Source organism: Anopheles coustani, chromosome 2, assembly GCF_943734705.1.
Source record: "Anopheles coustani chromosome 2, idAnoCousDA_361_x.2, whole genome shotgun sequence".
NCBI classification, from domain to species: domain Eukaryota; kingdom Metazoa; phylum Arthropoda; class Insecta; order Diptera; family Culicidae; genus Anopheles; species Anopheles coustani.
This window is the reverse complement of record NC_071289.1, coordinates 75,772,015-75,793,036: the sequence shown is the minus strand read 5'-3', so window position 1 is coordinate 75,793,036 and position 21,022 is coordinate 75,772,015. Positions and strand designations below refer to the sequence as shown.

Sequence of the window (21,022 nt, the reverse complement as noted above, 5' to 3'; positions counted from 1 at the left end):
TTTAGTAATCTTGCTAAAAGTGCTTGATCTGTGTGCGAGAGTGAGAAGGCTAGCTGTTGCTCAGTTGTCAAAATAGGTCGAGCCCAAGGTTTAAAGCTTTGCCTATACAGGTTGGATTACAAAGTGCATTTTGAAGGAGAAAAATATCGTTCATTAGAAAGAAATTGCATTAAACTCATTTTTGGAAGCATTGAATTGTTCAAAAGATTTGTTTTTCTCAAAAGTACACATTCGTGGCATTTGAAAGACAGGCGGTGAGTTGAAAACGTAAAATGTTTCGATACGCAAAATCAAAATAAAGAGACATCAAAACATGTTATGGCCTTACCTCTAGAAACAATTACTGCACGTCCGAGTAGCCTTGGTCGTGCGTTGTTTTCAGAAACGATACATCTAGAAAATCGCCAGATTCCCGTGGTATTCGCATCGCATTGTAGTTAGTGCAATATATTTCTTCGGTTACCCGAAGTAAACCTCCAGCGTCCACCGTATCGTGGTCAGGGTTTCTCGTTTTTATCATCCTTTATCCCCCCCTTTAAACGGAGGCAGATTCGGTTGCTGGTTCTGTTTTGGGAGTGTTCCGTCGTGTCGATAGTGTGACACCCATATTCCCCCTTCGGTGTACCGAACCGTGTGGTGAAAAGCGAATACTATCGACAACCAGAAAATATTCTTCCCATTTGCCGATCGTCGTGCATATCGAAACGAAACTATTCAGCCCGTGTCGAAAGAAAGTGATCCGCAAGCAAACAGCTGTCACAGTTCATCCGCAGTCACGTCGTAGTTGTCCATTTTGGATGTGAAAGTCTCAGTGCGGTAGTGCAGATTCAGCTGGATGGATCACTTTTGAGAACGTACGTGTCCCGAAAAACCCCACCTCGGGCAATTAGATACACCGTCTTTGCATAATATTATCGAAGAGTACTTCTGTTATCCTAGTACAGCCGAAACGAAACAACCAATCGAACCCCCCTGTCCTACATACACTAAGTAGGCTCTGTGATCAATCTAGTCAACCAGCATCATTGGCTGTCGAAATATCCACCGCGACTAGTTTCGCTCCGTTTGCTGTGCTCGAGTGTCGATTATCGGTTTCGTGAGTAGGGTTTTCCCTCACCACACGCCTGCAAAAAGTTGCCAGTGACCGCCGGACGGATCACGTATCCCAGGGAACTAGTGTAATCCTTCGGTGTTCACCTACCGTACCGTCCAGCCAGCAGCATGTCGGAAGAGGAGCAACATCTGCGGGAATGTGAGGCGTACATCCAGACGCACCGCATCCAGCGGCTGATGAAGGATTGCATCGTGCAGCTGTGCATTTCCCGGCCGGAAAATCCGATCGTCTTTCTGCGGCAGTACTTCCAGAAGCTGGAGCGGGTAAGTGTACGTACCGGATCTTAGAGCTCTTTGATTTCATGAACACGTTTGTTGAAGTATTTATCTTCTTTTCGTTACTTTTTTAAACTATTGGAAGGTATTGTTAAACAATGTTTGATTGGTGCCCTTGGTATGTTCGTCCAGTCCAAGAATCTACTTCGCGTGATCATGACCCTATTCTACTTGCGTTTTTGTTTTGCACTATCTTTCTTCCTTATTCCCCTGTCCAAATATCATGGCGATCGAGTACTCTGTTGTGGTCCCTGTCCAGTTTCAAGACGCCAGCTGACCTTGTGCGTTCCGTCGTTTCAGCGAGAACGATGACGCTTGCTGTCCAACGTCCAACATACCCCATGGCCTGGTCGGTTTCATATCCCCGCCCCTTCATCTCAGCTTCCCAACAGCATGACACGATAGATCGCGATCGAGACCGCAGCAACCAAACACACAGTGCTCAAGCGCATGTCCACTTACACACATGCACGCGGTTTACCCTTTGCGCCGTGGAGCGTTTTTTGTTTACCTTCGCGATTGTCGGGTGTTGTTGCTGTTGTTGCATTGCCATGCAACCGTGAGTTAATATCGGCTTGCTTGCCTACAATCGTGATCGTAATTGTGTGAAGCTCGCTATGCGGGACGGCCAACGACGGGTTTGGGGAGCGGGAACGATTATCATCGACTGTCACCGTGATCGATCACTCCACGGTCCCACGGTGGCAACCGAGGCAGCCCGGCGGTCCGGAGAAGGTGCAAATTCGTTACTCAAAGCCAACGTGTTGATCTCGCGGCGAAGGTCTTACTGCCGCTTTGCCGTACATTCGACACGAATCGACAAACGGGCTCGCAAAAATGGGGAAAACCTTTTGTCACAGAAGGGGGGAAACAAAATTAACCTTTCCCCCTTGTACATTGTGCACAATGCTCAATGCGTCCCATAGCTCAACCAAACTGGTACACGGAGCGCTATCAACAGTTTGCCAATCGCTTGCTCTAATCAACAGCAACATCTTCAACATCGGCTGGAACATGTTTCGTCCGTGCGAAAGATACCCCACACTGCAGACAAGGCCAAAGCCACCAAGCAGAAGATTGCACCGGCCGACGAACCGTTGGCTGTCGTCACAGTGCCAGATTAAATCGATTTTAATTTTCGCCCCATTTCCTTCCGAGTTCAAGGGGGAAACAGATTGATGCGGCGATAAGAAAATTGGGAGCGTGAAAGTGGAACTTTCAAATGTATTAAGCGGTGGGAAAAAATATGGTTGGTAAAATAAATTAGTCAGAGGTGAACTGATAGACCAGATTGGTCATGCTAATGAAGGTGCAAGATGTTATAAGTTCGCTCAAAGTCACAAGCCTTGTACACACCCCCAAAGTTGTTATACTAAACTCTCTAAACTATTTCAGCAACGACCCGTTTTGGCTGGTGCAGGAAATAGAACTCCCCTCGAGATTTGCGTGCGGAACTTTTCACCATGGAACCCTGTCTCCGATGGGACCGAGCTGATGAGGTCATTGGAAAAGTATCTGCTTAAAACTTGATTGAGATACTTCCTTGTTCCTACAAGCCCTTCCTTGTTCCTGCCAGAAGCGGGACTCCCAATAAGAAGAGGGAGGGGCCGATGATGACGAAACGATGACGCCGCGACTTGCTGGCGACAACGGGCTAACCTTGTTCACGGCGATAGTGCTGTGCAGCCGCCTTTGCTTTGGATGGGATTTTGATTCGCTCGCTTTCTTTGTAGCTGCTTAACTACCGCTCGATAAGCGCACGTGAAAGTGGGTTGATACAATCTTTTAACACTATATTGCTCGAACCTTTCCGTCACGGGTCCGTCACGGTGCACGATGGCATTCAATATTGGGAGGCAATGGTTGTCGGGAGTGCTCGAGATCAGTATTGCCGCACCGCGTGCTTTGGCAGCACCATGTGAATCTGTCATGTGCATTTTACCTGCCTCATAGATGGCTTTTACGTTCCCTTCGCACATTTTTTATGTACATGGGTGTTTAATTCTATTTATGATTTCATTGTTTGCTGGGAATATTTTGCGAAATGTGCTAAATTCAATAATATGAATGAGACGTATATGACATTTTTCAAATCTATATCTATCTATAAGTCGAGATGGGGTTTTGCATCATGCAACTCGATACACTACTTATGGTACTTATTAATTAATCAACTTATTTATACCATCGCACAACATACTTTCAAAAAAGTTCTTCTGACTAGATCTGATATAGTTCTTGCAAAAGTGCCTCGGATTGTCAGGTGCATGATACAATACGTAAAATGTTATTTCAATATTTTTTTTGGTTATCAAAATCAACTACATCAAATTGCAGTTGCAAAACCGACCAGAAAAAAATCATTCGCTATCGGTATGTGTGTTATCAGGAAGAAAACAATATGCAGTCTATTGGACAATCGCTTTGTTGCTCATCTGCAAGATTGTCGTTTGCCTCTTTAGAAGTCGAATATTCAAAAGCCTATCCCATACCCGTAATCTCTGATAATGCGATTTAAACCCGTTCCAGATGAGTTTTTCCCGTGCATTGATCTTCTATGTTAGCAGAAGAGATTGCATGAGAAGTTTTCCACGGCGAACGTTTGCCGCACGAGGAAAGCCTTTTCGTCGGTTCGGGCTTGGCAGATGTTTCGTTGCACAACCCCGAGGTCTGTGTGTGGAGCACCAGGACTAGCTGAGGCCGACAACGCAGGAAAGAACGGTGTGTCGGGCGTTTCTTTATCTCCACCATCCGGGTGCATGCCGAAGAAAAACGAATGTTTTTGTTCTTTTTCACCATGAAGGGAAAAAGGGAAGTAAACAGTTCCCCCTCATCTACTGCACCTGATACCGATACCTTTGGTTGTGGGTGGCGCCCACCCAGGTACAGCGGAGCCCAAATGCAGCCCTACTTTCCGGCGAGGCGAATAGGCGAGTTTGGCATTTGCACATACACAAAAACCGGTCCCTCCTCTCAGTTTTCCAATCTCTATAAGCACGGTATGCAAAGAAAGTTTTCCCACCCGTTGCCCGTTGCCAGTCTCTTGTTTCCCCTTTGCAAAAGCTTTTCCACGAACGGAAAGCTAGGGATTATTTGCCCAGCTTCGGCCGTACTGTTGCGCTTCGAGGTTTTTGCTGGCTGGGGTAAGGTTTTCCACGGTGATTCTCCTGGAACCAACCGGTTGTTGCTTTGCCTGTTCGTGTCTCGTTTCGGTGGTCGCTTGTTGATATGGGAAGAATGTTACCATCGACCACATTGCACATCGGATCGGTCGGTAGGTGTCGTCCTGCGATGCTAACCGTACACCACCAAGGGAGACGCCTACGTGACTCCGATCGACGCTGTTCCTATGTGTGTGTGGGTGGGTGGTCAATTTATTATTGTTGGGCAACCGCCCGGGAAGCGGAAGGTTGCCATGCACTATCCGGAAGTTTAATATTAAATATAAATGGCTCTCTCTCTACCGACTCCCGCATTCGTAAGTAGAAGCGAACGTTAATGGTTTCATTTTAGCAACATAAAGTTTCCCTCCTTGCGCACGGTGTCGTTTAGTATTGTTTCGTTTGTTTGCCACATACTGGTTACATACTTACTGGCATTCGTTCCGAAATAAGCGAGTAGAATGGTTGTTAAAAATTAATTTGTACAGTTGACTGTAGCTTCCACCTTCGTATCACCATAACGATCCAATTAACATAGTAGTAATGAAGGTTTTTTTCCTGTGTGAAAAAGTACAACTTTTTTTTTCCAATTCCACAAACGGAAAGGAAGCTTTGCGTTGGTAGGTGTGCCAAACGGTGCGAGAATGAAAACTCAATCATTAAAATCAGACAGTCCACCCGGAGGCGTATTATGGCTGCGAGGTGAAAAGTTAACGATGAATAATACATCTCATTTGAAGCTGAACTTTATTCACATCCAATTTCCTTTAGGGCCCGATCGAACCATCAATGAATTCGATGAAAAGTGGGCGAAGAGAAACATGTGGAAAAATCAAATTGCATTCGTTGAAAACATATATCAAATTAACCGATAGAACGCCGTGAGGAAAAGCTCCACGATCGTGGAGAGTGTTGCCGTGTCAAATGCTTTTCGTCAGTGCGTTAAGTCGATTTTCCAGGTCAATAATTAATGCTGCCCTTGAGGGGATTCGGTCGTATCACGCGATAGATTGGGTAATGAGTGAATGTTTTGTTTGTTTATGTTGCCATCAGTGCGACAGATTTTTCTTTAGGTAGTTCTACGATCTTAAGTTTTTATGCTATTTTTAACTTGTTGAAGTATCTAAATTTTTTTTATGTTATTCCATAAATGACAATTATAGCTATACCATGGCTACAGTTAAATCGACGGGGTAAATCGATCAACATGGGATTTTTCAGATGTTAATGCCTGCACCTACTTTAGATATGTATCTGATTAGTGATGATTACAAAATATAAAATTGATATTTTTTTTTAAAGAATGCACTTCAAAATTGCTCTGCTATATGAAAATATCTTACAAAAAAAGATTGGTATTAACTCAACGAGAATATCAACAGTTTATGTTTCAATTTTATATCCTGAATACTTCAGAAAACTGTAATTTATCCTTCTTCACTCGTTTGTTTGCTCAAATTATAAAATAAATCTCTCAAGATACCCTTGAGATGATATTTTATTATGCTTTTTTTAAAAGGATGCTTAAATTCAATGTATAAATCCTATTATAAAGGCGACTTTCCACCACCCGTTCCTGCACGTCTCCCTTTGTGGCTTGAACAACGTCACATGGTTCCTACATGGAAGAGGCGTATCAATGCATCTTGTTTGCTTATCTTATCCACGGCAACAGTGTCATTCGTCCGCCGAGGTTCGTTCTTATCGCCGTCGCCGACATGGCATCGAAAATAGGGCCTGCCTTCCCACCGACAAGGGTGGGTGAAGGGAAAATAAGGTCGGTTAAAAGCACCCACCCCGGGTGGATGGCTAATCTTCTCCGATCACTCCCCCTCAAGACACACATACAGAAACGAACACTCCAAGCAGGGCACGAAATAAGGGTTTCAATTTCAAGCAAAGCGTCTCGCATCCGCATCGACGAAATGCCCTAATTCTTTGCGCGTTTATGTATTTTGTCACCTGATACACCTCATACGACCGCTCCGCTAGAGGGGAGCCCTTTCTGGTCTGGTTTGAAACGTTAACCTGTTTTCCTCGAGAAAATCGATGCAAGTACTGATAAGGACTTGGCAAATATTTGCATTCGATAGAGGTGGGGTGGTTTCTATCTAATCATACGCAATCGCATTCCCTCCTGCCCTTGGGTGTTTTCCCTACGCGAAGGCATCCCACAAAGAGGTTAGATAAACCATTTTACTCCGGAAAAGCGCCACTTTGGTGTGGTAAAACGTATCGATTATTAGATAATAAAATGGTAAATGCATGCGTGCCTTGGCGTGCCTGGACCACCGAAGCCCCCGAATAAACGTTGGGTTGCGTTTCGTGCATAAAGTCGCTGGGGGAGAAGCATTTCGATTTTCTTTCAAACAGCCTAAATCTGGTGCAATCGTTGTGTAACTTTAGTTTGGTGATACTTTGTGTAAATTTCTGTTGAAATTTTAGACTCCCAGAAGGAAAAAGGCTTGCGCGTAGGGCGAAGACTCTTTGGAAAGTACCCGAAGTGATAGAATTAGTGTCTCGCCCTCGTATTTTCCTCCGGATGGGCAATCAGTTAAGCAACCGGCTCGGGACGCTGTTCGGGCTCGAGAAGCAGGGCTCGGCTACGACGGCGGCGGAGGCAACGGTGGAAGGTGATGGTGCTGCAGGCTCGTCGACAAAGTACACATTAATCGAATCAAGGCCGCTCCATGCGAAAGGTCCTGTCAAAGGATCGGCGGTCAAGCAGAATCAATCGCTGAGGGAATCCTCCACCGGCTACGGAACGACATCGCTGGTGGAAGCTCCTAATGGTGATGGTGGTGGTCGATTTAGTCGTGTTCGGTCCTTCTTCCTGCGCTCCACCCCCGCGAAGGACCCGCCAGACGCGGTCCAGCGAAACCACCGACCGGCGGGCGGTAGTTTTTATTCGCGCAGCGGAAGCCGACGAAGGTTTCGCTTCTACACGATTCGTCGGCGGCAACAGGAGCAACAGGAGTTTGATGGTTCGCAGGCTCGGGAAGGCATCGGCACAACACGCCCGGAAGCGGCACGGGAAGAATCGAATCAATCGTTGCTACCAGCGAGCCATGGCAGCCAAAGGACTAACCCGTGGATCCACCGGCTCCCAGCGGGGGAAGTCGAACCCGCACCGGAGCTGGAGGAAAAGACAATCCAGCCTAGCGTGGGTGCCATGCCAGAAGCAGATCAGCCATCCGGTGCTTCCCAAGCCGACGGCAGTTTGGAGGAAACGAAGGTACGCAGCTTCTTGGTGGCTCCCACAAACGAAACACTGTCTGGAGGAGTGTTTTCAAACAAAGGCTTGTAACACTTTTCCATCGGTTGCTCTAGAATGTAGAAGTCTTTGTGCGCTGAAGTGTCTGGCATGTCGGGATGCTGGGAAAGGCAACGCAAACGCTTCGTTGAAAAACAACTTGCCCGGGACACACGATATGAGATACGGGATGGAAAACGTCCCTCATTTTTCCTCTCCAACTAACGCAATTAATTACGAGATTCTATTCATTGCGTTTCACTCACCGTGGAGGGAGGAGTGGAAAAGTTCATGACCTGTTATCGCATCGCGAATGTCTTTTGTGTGGCGTCCGGAACCTATATTTTTTTGTTGTTGTTTTGTTCGCCTTTTCCGTCACTCGAGCCAACTTTTCTGTTGCGTATTACGGGAGTTATCTCGCCCGGGCGGATTGAGATGCGTTTGTCTGTTTTTCTTGCGCATATTTGTTTTTTGTTGAGTTACTCGAAAAAGTTACTCCACAAGTGCTTCTCGCTTCGGAGCGTAATCGTATAATGTTTGCTTCAGTTTTTACTCTGCTTGAAGGAAACATTTACGATGGCAAATGTTTACGGATTATGAAACCGTTTAATCCTATAATACTTTGTTTACGAGTAAACTGAACTGCAAGAGAATATTTTTCTCTTAATTTTCTATTACCATGGCTTAAAAGTCGTTTTTATTAGGAAAGAGGCTATAGGTTTGGTTTTGAATGTCTTACTTTTTATATAAGTTATTGTAGTTTTTTTTAATTGAATTTTTAATTATTTTTATTTTTGTTTGCGTACTTTTCTATATTAAATTCGTAATTTGTATCAAAATTCTGCTTGGTTCCACAATTTCGAACTCACGTACAAGCGTTGCATAGTTAGTGATTAACTTTGAAAATTTAAAACACCTTAGTGCTTAAGAAAAAAATTGAAATGCTGGTTTTGGGCAAATTGTATGATTAAAATAACATTGCAAAAGGTTCGTGGGATTTTTTTCCCCACAATTCAGGCGTTATACAGAAAAGCACTGGAATACGCACCTGTGTTGCATTTCTTTTTCTTCCATCGTCACTAGCGTACGTAAGCTTTGGAAGCTTCGTGGAAAACGACTTAGTTCCACATTTGTGCATGATAGGGCGCCACAGGAATCTAGTCTTTTCCGTCGGTAAAGCTCCCTTTTCAAGAGCTTTTTAAATTGCGAAAGTTCGCACATGAGAAGAAAATTCCGGCGTCGGGAGGAAATTGTCTGTCGGACGAGTGAAAGAGACATAACGGTGCTTAGTTTTTCTCTATTTGGTGTTATATCGTAATACACACACCCACAACCGCAGGAACCATACAACCGTCCCCCCCGAGGTATGGAAAACTTTCGATGACGTCAGGGCGTTTTTCGCGAGATCATCGCCGGCACTCTGGAGCTTGTGGTTGAAACATTTTCCATGCCGCTCCCGCTCAGTGCGGGTTCAGGTTTTCTCTTTTCCTTGCGTGCGCGCGTGTGTGTCTTCGTGCGAAGGTCATCGATAGCGGGAAAAGAATGTTGACCTACGGACGCACACAGGCGCCCTCGAATAAACCGGATCCCGGTGTGGAACATACAACTCAATTTCGCACGTGTTTTCGTGAGCGTTCGTTTGGCATCAACTGTTCGGGCAAGGACACACACATCCTTTGTCGATGTGTGTGTGTGCTTGTCTGTTTTGAAGGGCAAACTATTTACATCATTATGTATTGTGGTGAAGCAAATCGCGGCAAAATCTCTCACAATATACTTTCCATGGTGGTGGAAAACCCACACGATCGCGCGCGCAACCTGTTCCAATCACATGCGTCACTGACATTGCGTGTGCCAAAGGTGGAAAAGGATACGGTAAGGACCGTGGGAAAACCGTCAGGATGGGCAATTGCTAAAGAAGGGAGTCAATTGACCCTCCCCCCATTCACCTAACGCAGGGTTTCCACTTTTGCTGATGAGTGCTAATGAACAAGGCCGACCGTTTCGGTTACGGAGGGTGTGTTTTCGTTGGTAATGTTTTTCTTTCATTTAGCGGCCGGACGATGAAATTAATATACCTTGGTGCTGGTAGACCTATTGATGCCTTTCCCCAATCACCCAAGGGTTTTCTCACAAACACGGGCTGCTTTCTCTCTCACTCTCTTCTTTCGCTTTTTCTCTCGCTTTGTGGCGCTTTGTGGTCGCCTTTGCAAAGATCAATCGTCTTTCTGTCCACTCCTTCCCCACTTGGCGACTGTTGCGTTCCTCTTTTGCTTGACGGTGGGAAAATTCTCCTCTCCAGCTTTCAGAAGTTCTCTACCAGCCTAAGCTTTTCCCGCCTTTCCCGCGACGGCAACCGAGCCATCGGTGCCGTCGAGCGACGGTTTGCGGCCGATTCAGTTCTCAAGTGACGCTCCTCTGTGCACGGCGTTCCGATCGGGACGAATTTTCCGGCCACACGGAACGGGGTATAGTGTGTTGTCGTGCTCATTTATCGTAATTTGTAAATTTGGCGCGTCTGAGCCGTGGAACCGGAGGGTGCGCCTCGTAGTCGTCGTCGTTGTTTTCCAAATGTGTGACGCTTTTCCTTACTCAAGACCGTTCTATTCGCTTCGGCCTGTCGGTAAAATAGGACGTGCGTGCGTGCGTGCGTGATTTGCCGTTTCAGTCGGGTTGGAATACTTCCATGTGCCGTTCCGGATTACGCTTCACGGTGTCGGCCTTTTTGTTATCTAATCGACGGGACGTTCCAGAGAGAAAGTGCTTCGCTACTATAGATTTTCCTTCGGTTTGGGGCAAGAAGTCAAGGAAAATGTAAACCAGAACGTTGAATCCTGAAGAGCATAAAAAATCCATTCTGATGAACCGTTGTATTATACTGGACACACTCGAAACGAAGTATTCAGAGGTTATTTTCAAGTTTGAAAAGTGCTTCGCTTCCAAGAAAATATGAAATCTTATCTCACTGAAATTGATTTAAAAACTTTGTAGGCCTTTGAATGTGGTGTGCAGTGGAGAAAAGTTTTGTAATAAATAGCGGCTTCCGCTAAGGACGGGCTCTCGCATTATTATCTTTGAGGACTCGTGTTCCTGCGTTAACTTTATTTTCTTCGACTGCAGCGGTGACCCTCATTTGGTAGGCAGTTTTCCTAAGAAAAGAAAATGGTTTGGTCTGAATGTTTCGAATGAAGAATGGTACGACCAAGAATGGATGCGGTAAATGTGCTACTTTCTTGGCCAGCGTCTGAGCCGTCGCATCCGGACAGGCGATCAACGGAAAACAGCGACCAAAAACTTCGATCGATTGCTCACACTTCGAACGCGTTTTGTGGCGTGATTTGAACGCACAGCTGTTTTCTTTCGTCGGCTTCGTTCGTTTGTGGCGTGGCTTCAGGACCGATTTTCCATCCAAGCAGGACCGACGATTGAATGTCTTTATGTGGTGGATTTGTAGTCGGAAAAATAGAATTCCATTTTTGGGTGCCAATGAACGCGCCGCAATGACGCACTATCCGGTTGCCCCCTATTTTTCCCGTCCTTTCCACCGCGCACCACAACGGGATATTTTGTACTCCGTCACTGATGCGGGTAATTGATGCCTTCCAGCCAAAATTTTCGTCATTGCCACAGAACGGCTTATCGTGACGTTATGGTTTCTGGTTGTAATAAATCATTCCTTTTATGAACCAACCCTAGCGATCCTCGGAAATGTTGGGAATCGAGTGTAGAACGAGGACTGAGGAGCTGGAATGGGTGAGTTCTCTCTTCTGGTCGGGACTTAGTGTGTCGCCACGAAAGTAAATCAGGCACGCGGCCACAAACATCCTTTCGGTGGGTTGACCGAAATAAAAGCCACCCCATTAATACCTGTAGCGAGGGCGTTTTCCGAGCATTTTTCGCTGGCCGGGTATTAATTTATGACAATTGGAGTTTTGACGCACGGAATGTGCTACTGTTTTGTTTTCGATGTTATTCGGCGCCCTGACTGGTCCCCTTTTAACTTTTAAAACCCAATCCCATATGGCTAGACTAATAATGAATGCAGGGAAAACTTTGCACAAACGCTGGGTAATGAAAGCATATAAAGCAACGCATGCCAATTTCACGCGGTCCGATGCGAGCCCCGGTTCGTGTTTGTTGCCTCAACTTTTCGGCATTTGGTACGGGTGTGCCTTTTTCGGTTGACGACTTAATAGACTTTGATAAATTGCTTCATTATGGCAATTATTGATTATCTAATCATGCCACGTTCCGGACGCGGGGTCTGCTGGTGGTGGTGTTTGACTTTTGTTGGCACAGGAGAGGAGAGGAGAGGTGAGGAGACACCCAGGAGAGTAATCCCATCGGTGGCCAACCCCGTGCTAATGAGGCTTTCCTTTAGGGTATCAACGCTTGAGGTTAACTAATTGGTGGACGATTAAATTTCTAATTCATTGTACTTTCCCCCGTAGGTTCATCTTTCATGTTTCGCTTCTCATAGAAAGCAAAGTTTGATCGCAAAGGTTTCTTGAGAGTGAGCAAATGAAATTCAATTAAATACGATTTTGGATGTTTTACCAAAGTAGAAAAACTAATGACTTTGTAGATATTCTTAAAAATAACTAGTATAAGCTACTATTCCATTCCTGGCAATGAACGAATAATGAAGAAATGACTTTGTATCGTATGTTGCCGTTTCGCTTTCCATGAATTCCTTTCAGAGCATTCCCGTACTCATTGTCTGTCGTTTAGCTTTTCTTTGCTTTCAGTGGCGTATCTCATACGGTGGAATTCTTGGAATGTTTCGCGTAACCTGAGATGAACTAACGCATAATGTGTTCGCTATTTTCTGCGCCACTGAGAGATATAATTTTCCCCGAAAAGATGAAAGCAGAAGTGAACTAAAGTAAAAGTAGCCTCTTGAAGTAGTCAACTGAAGAACCTCATCCTTTTGCGTCGATGGTTTGGTTTGAAGTGAATGTATTTCACGCGCAATCGTGATTTATTGACTCCATTGACAGGTCTGTCGTACGAACAAGGTTTATTTCCTATTCCCGGAAGAATACCCACGACAGGTTTTTGTTGAGTGAACTCATTTTCTTTTAAATTTAGCAAAGTTTTCTTTGATATGTTGGGGTCTTATTAACTTAGACGAAAAACATTAATGCTTTCTTTCGCACATCTTTCATTTAACAAAAAATATACTTACTCGCTAAGTAAATAGAAAGGAACTGTCGTTTACAGCAATGACGAGCAACGAACCGGTCGGAAATGATAGTTTTCAAAGTAACTTTCTACCCCGAAGAAACTTGAGGTTGACAAGGCCAGATTGTTTTCCAATGGAGGCGCCTGGTTGCTCGTGAAGTTACTACCGGCAAAGATTGGATAAAACTTTCTCCTGCATGCAACAGTATGTGTATGTATGCGTGTATAAATAAGGGGTTTTTTACTACAAGCTAACAAATGCAATCTAGAAAATGTAGATTACATTACCGTTCGAGAAAGAAGAAAATAATTGAAGACTTTTCGAGAAATTCAGACAGGTGTGCGGTATCGTAAATGAAATGATCACGTACACCTATATTCCATATGGCAGATTCATATTCAGAATTATTATAATGCTTACAATTGACGGTTTATTATTCCAATCGATTGTATTCTCGATGGAACGTTATCCACATCCACTAGTATCTATCATTTCTTTTCTCTTTGTCCGAACCACCACCACATTAGGTGCTTTTCCCACATGTCTTTATGTATTTGTGTGTGGTAATATGATATAATTGTTCAATTTATTATTGCTCGGTTGTGTCTTAAATACTTCTGGAAAATGGTGACATTTGAGTCAATATCTTTTAAAGAACATTTTAGTTTAGTTTTTATCCTTTGAATCACTAAAAGATGGCAATATAGGGAAAGATGACAGTTTACGCACGATTTCCATATGGCTGTTTGTCGATGTGATGATTTCATCCTAATACCTTTGTCCCGTTTATTGGATCCCGTTGTCTTTTCAGCTGAGAAACCTTAAGGCAATAAACAATAAAATGGATTATTTGTCACAGCTTAATTGGGACGTTTGGTCGGATTACGGCCACGCCTTTTAGAATCATACCACCGAGCTGAGCTACCTCTTTCTTAAGCGTTTGGGAAATGCAGAAAAACGGATGGTTCGATTTATGTTTGTAGAAAACATAATCCATAAGATATACGAAAAGCATAACAGGCTGGATTTTTATTGTTGCATATTTGCCCTTCCATGGTGTGGGTTGTGGCAATACTTTCAAACATTTCGAAAGTTGCGTTGAAAATGGCGGAAAAGCGATATGAGCAATGGTACGAATTATGACAACCAACACCACTAGGCCACGGGAACTACTAACCCAAATCGACTGAGAAAAACCAGAATGGAACAGCTCGATTTTTATGCTAATGTAACGACCGGTTTGGTTTACATCGCGAGGCTTCTGTCTGGCCAACATCGGCAGTCGGCATTTCTGTCGCTTTCCATTCGATTCTGCTCGCCAACACGTTTCGTTGCTGGATGCCTTTGAGAATATTGGGAAAAGTCTAGGTGGCTCATGGAGATGGGTTATCTTTTTTGTCGGTTCAAAGTATGTACCACCGCACCGTTTTTTTTAGACAAAAACAATGTAAAATGTGGCGCCATAATTTTGCTCTCGTTTGCGTTGGATATTTTTGCGGTTTCTTTTGTGGATTTGCACGATCCTAGATTTTTTTTTTCGTTTGCAGACGAAATGAATTGTAATAATAATCATAGAAGTGGAATAATATTTAAAATTTGTGGATAGTGGAAAACGTAGGTCGTGAACTTGAGCTTGACGAGCAAAATAGCTTGGGAAATAAGCTTGCTGCTGCCCGACTCGAGGTGGCAAATGGCATTGCAGGTCAAGAGCGAAAGTTAAAAAATTTAAAAATTTTGATATTATTTTGTTTCCAAGGTTGATAAGTCTTAGCCATTTCATACTTGCTTTTGATGGTTAAAACACTACAGTTGGTAAAATTGTTCCCCATTTAGAGAAATGACTAATGAAGTCTTTGCAAGTTTGAATTAATTAAAACTTGGGAGGGAACTTCAAACGCAGATTTTCTCATCGTTTTCCTTCGTTAAAATTTCTTCGTTAAATGGTTTTACCTCTCGTTTTGTTCCTTCATTTCTTGCTTGTCTCGCACAAACTAATTAACTGTGCTTTCGTAGGAAAAGTGGAACAATGTTTTCCATTTGCATGCACAACTTGTTGGAAATAGTTAAGAAGCGAATAAAACAGGTTTATCTGTTGAAATATTATTAATTATATTTCTTCTACATTGCTCCTCTTCCATCTTCCAGCAAATATACGGCAAAGTTTTTCGTTTAGGTTTGGTTGTTTAAGTATAATCTCCAAACTATGCATGTGGTAAAATAAATCCCTTTCATAGTGCAACCTCTTTCAAAAAGACGTTATCGATGCACTTTCCCTCGAAGGTCCTATGCGTTGAAGTGGAACTGTTTACTAACGTGTTTGCAGTGGCGGGGGATCTTGTTTCATTTTCTTGTGTGTTTTAATGGCACAAGACATCCTTCCGTCATCAGCTGAAGGAGGTTACTTGAGAGTGTGTATGTGTGTGTGTGTGTGTGTGTGTGTGTGTGTGTGCATTTTTTAAAGCCAGTATATCGATGGCGCTCGAGTGCCTGCTAAGATGGCTCATCATCGCCATCTTGGCAATCTTCCTTGCTGGTGCTGCCAGCGGAATCGTTGCAAATTCTGTTCGCATTCTCGAGCATTCCGTTGAGCATGGAGAGAAGTATCCTTCGACAAAGCAAACTTCTTCCGTTTGCCTTTACAAACCTTCCTGCAACCCCTTTTCACTTCGCATCGAAAGTGCATAATCGTGTCAGTGTGTTTTATAGCGGCTTGCTGATTCTCGCTTCCCTTCACCCTTCCACATGCCATCCTATTTGTGGCCCAGTGTCACAGTTTTTTAATTCGCAACGTTTTTCACTTCCCATGACCGTCACAACAGCTGACGGGGCGCGAGGGTGGGCGAAGCAGGATGGCAAACGTGGAACAGCTGGCACTGACAGGATAAGCCCCGTCCTGACCCCGTTCTGCCCCATGGTCGAAGCCGTCTGTGTCCTTCCGGAGCAGATGTGGTGGTAGAGTGCTGTGTTCGCGAATGCATCAAGCTTTGCATCCAACCCATGCATCCGTTGATGTAACAGCAGCATGAAGCATGATATTGTACGCACAACAAGCTGCTACTATATATGCTTGCGCGTGTGTGTGTATGTATTGATGAAGGAAAGTGGTGGAAGAAAAGTAGGGCTCACTTTAATGGGATCAAACTGAGAAAATCGATTTCCACACCATGCTGTTTCCCACCACCAGTGTGTTGCCATTGTGCAGCAATCATACCCAACTTGGGTTTCTTTTCCTTTTTGTCAGCTTCTGCTTTACTGAATCTCTAAACTGAAGCTCGTTTCAAGTGCACTCAGCATTGGCTTTCCTCGAGAGCGTTGGAGAGTCAAACTTGCGAAAACAAACGAAACCGATTGAGGTTTAATTTAATTGACAAATTTAAACCCTGCAAATAGTTTCTCAGAAATTTTATGAATGTAGTTGTTTTAGGTTGGTTTGCAAAATAACACTTTTCTTACATTGGTACATTGAGGAAACATGTAGTAATGTTTTATATTCATATCGATTTGATCGTGGTGAACGTTTCTCTGACTGCTTTTTTGTTGTTACGAGCTGGTCTTCTCTGTTTTTGAACTTTTGCTAATGTTTGGTTTTTTTATTAAAATTTATTGTTGCTTTAATTTTCATTCTATCTATTTCCACTTACGTTGCATTTTATTTAATGTATGTAAAGAATTAATTTATTCTCTTATCTTTTTTTCTAATACTGTACATCTCTTCGCTTGCTTTTGCCATTTGTTTTAGCGAAGAAAGTAAGAGTTGGGTTGATTGATCGAAACAATCCTTCACCAGTACAGTACAATTTAACTGGCGCCAGCTTGCATTGCCGTTAGATGAGCTCTCTTCTGAGAATAATTCCATCCTCAGCAATCTTCTCAAAATCTGGCGATTAATTTCAGTTGAATTTTCTTTCCCGATCCTCCGCTGTGGAGAAAGACAAATCCATCTGACGTGTCTGGATGTTGCAAGTAATCTCAATCTATTTGCTCCCCCTAAAGACACCGCACAAATTATCTTTCTACGTGTAATCGTGTTGAGCGGCGAATAATTGAGTTCTTGATCGTAAAACACTGTGACACTTGGGTTAGGGTAAGGGCGTGAGTAACTCACAGTGATGATCCTCGCGATGCACTTCGGCCGGCTGTGAAATTGAATTTTTTCCTCTTAGCTAAATTGCTTTCTTTCGAATCCCTCGCGAGCCACTTATCACGCCATCCGGTAAGCGCTCGGTCGTTTTCTATTTTTTCGACGTTTGTTTCGACCTTTACCTTTGAATTTTCCCTCCTTGTTGTCTCTGATTACTTCCCCCTGCGGGCCGAATGCGCACCGAGCGAAATATTAATCAGCAATGCTGTGGGGGGGTTTTCCTGCCCGACTGACCGCGCGCGGGTGTACGATGATAAATGAATGCAAATTAATTTTACCAATCCCTGCCCGAAGCACTTTCTCTCTCTCGCTCGCTTGTCGGTTTGGTTGGTAGTGTATTTTGTTCGTGGGAGTTTGTACTTAAAATTGATTGTTTTTGCAAACTGCAATATTTCTCTGGGCAAAGCCAAAAAAAATTTTCTTCCATTTCAACCGTTTATTTCTTCCATTTCAACCGTTCTCCGTTATGCAGTGCTATAAAAATAAAATCAATCGACAATGTTTCCACTAATTGGAATCGCATCGGGCTGGATGACGGTGATGGTGTGAATGGAAGCGCATAAACACCGGCTTGTGGAACAATCGCTAAAGTTCAGTCAGAAAAATAGATCGAATTCCAGTCGGCTTTTTGAAGCGTGTCCATCCAACGGGCGGTGAAAAACTCGGGTCTGGTTTGTGGTGCATCGTTGAAAATAGTGCGCAGTATTGAAATAACATTAAAAAAAACCCAGCCCACCACAAAACCAACCATGTTGACCTTGCCGTTGGTGAGTAATGGATGAGATTTTTTTTTCCAATTGTCTGTTTTTAAACGCTCTTGTTCCTCATGGAGAATGGAAATGTCTTTTTGTTTGAAAACCATGTCGTTTAATCGTAATCGTTGATTTTATTTTTTTTTTTAGCTCATTTGAGATTATTTTCGAATATTTACAAATATTGATTTGTTTTCATGAAGCAATATTTTGTTTCTAATATTTTCTATTTCTTTGTGCTTCTTTACAGGTAAGTCTTGATGTGCGATGAGTACGATGTACGATTTACGATGTCGGAGTGTCTGTCGGAGATATTATACTACTTATCTGCAATTGTGTAAGGACCGGTAATGACTTGGCCAAGGATTTTTTTCATCCGTCTACATGCAACAGCGGACAGCCATTTAAAGCTCGTTTGCTTTCCATTTCCTTTCTTCACCCCGAAACATGATTGACAGCCAGAAACGCAATCAACAACGGAGCTTCAGGGTTTCATTTTTTCTCCGTCGGTCGAAATCGATCATCCATTTCGGTTTGATTAATTTTTCGCTCGGCTCCCAACACTGGGCGGTGGGATTTATGTTTTCTTTCCCGGAAGACATCATCAATCGTAGCATTGCCTTCCAGCCAGACGGTGTTAGGGCCCGCTCGAGACTCTTCTTTCCGGCCCATTTCCGGAGCGACACATTTCCGGCTATCATCATTATCGCAACTTCCTTCGACGCTTTCCAGTCCACCCCCACCCCGAATGGTCCACCATCGTTATCACGAGTTTTCAACGCATGCCGGATATCCTTTCGTGCCGGAGTCGCCGCGCGCTCAACGCATCAGCAAAAGAAAGCCCACAAACGGTGCCCTGAGAGCTCCGACAATGGCAACGGAAATGGTGCTGAAGAAACGGATGGAATGAATTCATAAGGATAACTCTCCGTGCTCCATCCGGTTGGCGCCGTTTCGCCTGTTCGGTCGTTGTTTGCCGCCCCTCTCGAGGTCGCTCCTTGGTGTCGCGTGTCGTCTCAAGGGCCTGAGGCAGGTTTTTTTCCCCTCTTGTATTGGGATTATATTTTTGATCTTCATTTCGTGCCTTGTTTTTCCGCCAAGCTGTTTTCGGCTTAGCTTTACCACAGATGATGATTGTATTTCCATCGAATCCTTAGTGGGTGGGTGATTTTTTTTGTACGATCCAAACTACATACTGTAACGTTTTGTTTTCATCTTCCTTTCAAACCACACAGTGGCGTCAGATAGCGTCTAAATATTGTCCCATTTTGATATCGCTTTATTTTCCCGACAGCTGTCGCCGTTGGGGTAGAATTTAATCATAAATACATTGCTTTTCGGACCACATTTAATCAACTTCTCTGACCTATTCAATGCTATTCATCAGAGAAAAAAAATTGCTAATGTATTAACTTGTTTCTCGAAGATTCACAAAGCTGTGCGGTCCATTATCATTTTATGGTCGTAAAGTTAAATGTAGCTGGCATACTGACAAGAAGACACCACACCCACCTTCTACGAACTAAATGCATCACGGTTTGCCTCGTTCCAACCGTTTGCATCCCGAAAACCCGGTACCGGTGGTAAGTGTCCGTCGGGGAGAGCTATAAATTTGTTCCGGTTCGACTCGAGGTGGACGCTTGCATTAATGGGTCGCGCTACGGTTATGGTGCCCGTCCGTCGCCAGCCGACTGACAGATTAACTAATTTGGCGTGGGTCAATTCCATAAATATAGGTCACCTACGAGTGACGTCCGTATTCGTACTCTGTTTTTACTGTTCTGCTGCGTGGAATGGAGTGTGTTCAAATATACAGTCGGACTGAAGGTGATAAGGTAGAGACGGTTTTCATGAATGGTTTCGTTTCACAGTGGAGTTACATAATGAGGGATTTTAATTTATTCGGGTCGTAAATGTATTCACAAATTAAAAATAAAATGCAAAACCAGTTTTCTCTCTGCTAAAAACATTACCTTTTTAAGAAAAAGTTAGCATCTCTCAACCTCAAATCGAATGAAAGTTATTTGTATTACCCTTTTTCTCTAATATAATTGAGCTTTTGAAACCCTATTTTCAAGCTGTTATTTTTTTATCAATTAAATTTAAAACCAGTACAAAAACATTTATAGTATATAAAGAAACTTCTCCTGTAAACTTATAAAAAATTAAGGAATACATTTGTTCCTACACGTAAATTATTGAAGGTTTTGATAAAGGAAATTTCTTTTACACATTACTTATTTATTTTTTGGACTTTTTAAGCTCGTGCTCCTGCTTCAAATCAATAAGTGAGTGAAAATTAAATTTCACATCCAATTTCTCAGCCATTCGCGGAACTGTCCCCATCACTTATCATCCTCTCGGACCCTGTGCGCCTCGAGCAATGGAACGGGGAGCACGCAAGTTGTAAACAACTTCCATTTCAACCGCCTCCCATCGCCGAGGTACCAACACTACCACAAACCCGGGGACCCGGCTCGGGATAAGATTTCGAGACACTCGAGGCACGCGGACCGTCCCCGCTCAAGATGTTACTTCTTGAGAGCACTACACAACACAAAACCGACCGAAGTTGCACGAAAGAGGCCCGTACACGTACACAGATACACACACACACACATGGTCACCGATGGACGGACGAAAGTTACTAGCTTGATGGAATTAGTCGCAGGCGTCGTCGGAGGATTAGCTGCCGGGTGGTTACGGCGAAACGTAACGTTGTTATGGTCGTTAGTGGCCGCTCGGCATGGTGTTGGTGCTAGCCGACGGCAACAGCGACACACTCTTGAAGCGCAATGTCGGTGGCATCTGGCGCAAGCCGAACGCTGGCTCAGTCGTAGATTGGCGCGTATCTTGGACGGAGCTCTGACGCGTGCGAACTTTGAGTACGACTCGCGTAGTGATCCAACGAACGTTTGAAGGGTTCGGAAGTAACAGTCCGTGTCCTCGAGAGTGTTATTGTTGAGCTAGAGGGCTTGTCATTTTGCGCGCAAGACCAACCAACGGGTACGGTTCGTGGACCGCTTGCGAAGGAATACTCCTACGTTCGTCGTGGAACAAGTTCTTCTGCTTCTTCTCACAAACCCACCGGAGTGAAGCGAAGAGCAAACCGCAGCCCTTCTTGACAGGAAATGCATCAAT

General features: G+C 44.0%; 1 protein-coding gene across 2 annotated transcripts in view; it reads left to right on the top strand.

Annotated features, from left to right (window-relative positions):
* The first annotated feature begins 400 nt into the window (after positions 1-400).
* LOC131267341 (cAMP-dependent protein kinase type I regulatory subunit) overlaps positions 401-21,022 on the top strand; it is a 38,028-nt gene continuing 17,406 nt past the window's right edge. Inside the window, exon 1 of one of the 2 annotated variants that reach the window (XM_058270197.1) lies at positions 401-1,377. In XM_058270197.1, the coding sequence (XP_058126180.1) occupies positions 1,222-1,377 (156 nt within the window). In that variant the 5' untranslated portion in view covers positions 401-1,221. Of the gene's footprint in view, positions 1,384-21,022 lie in introns of both variants that reach the window. The other variant, XM_058270196.1, reaches the window with a different exon arrangement.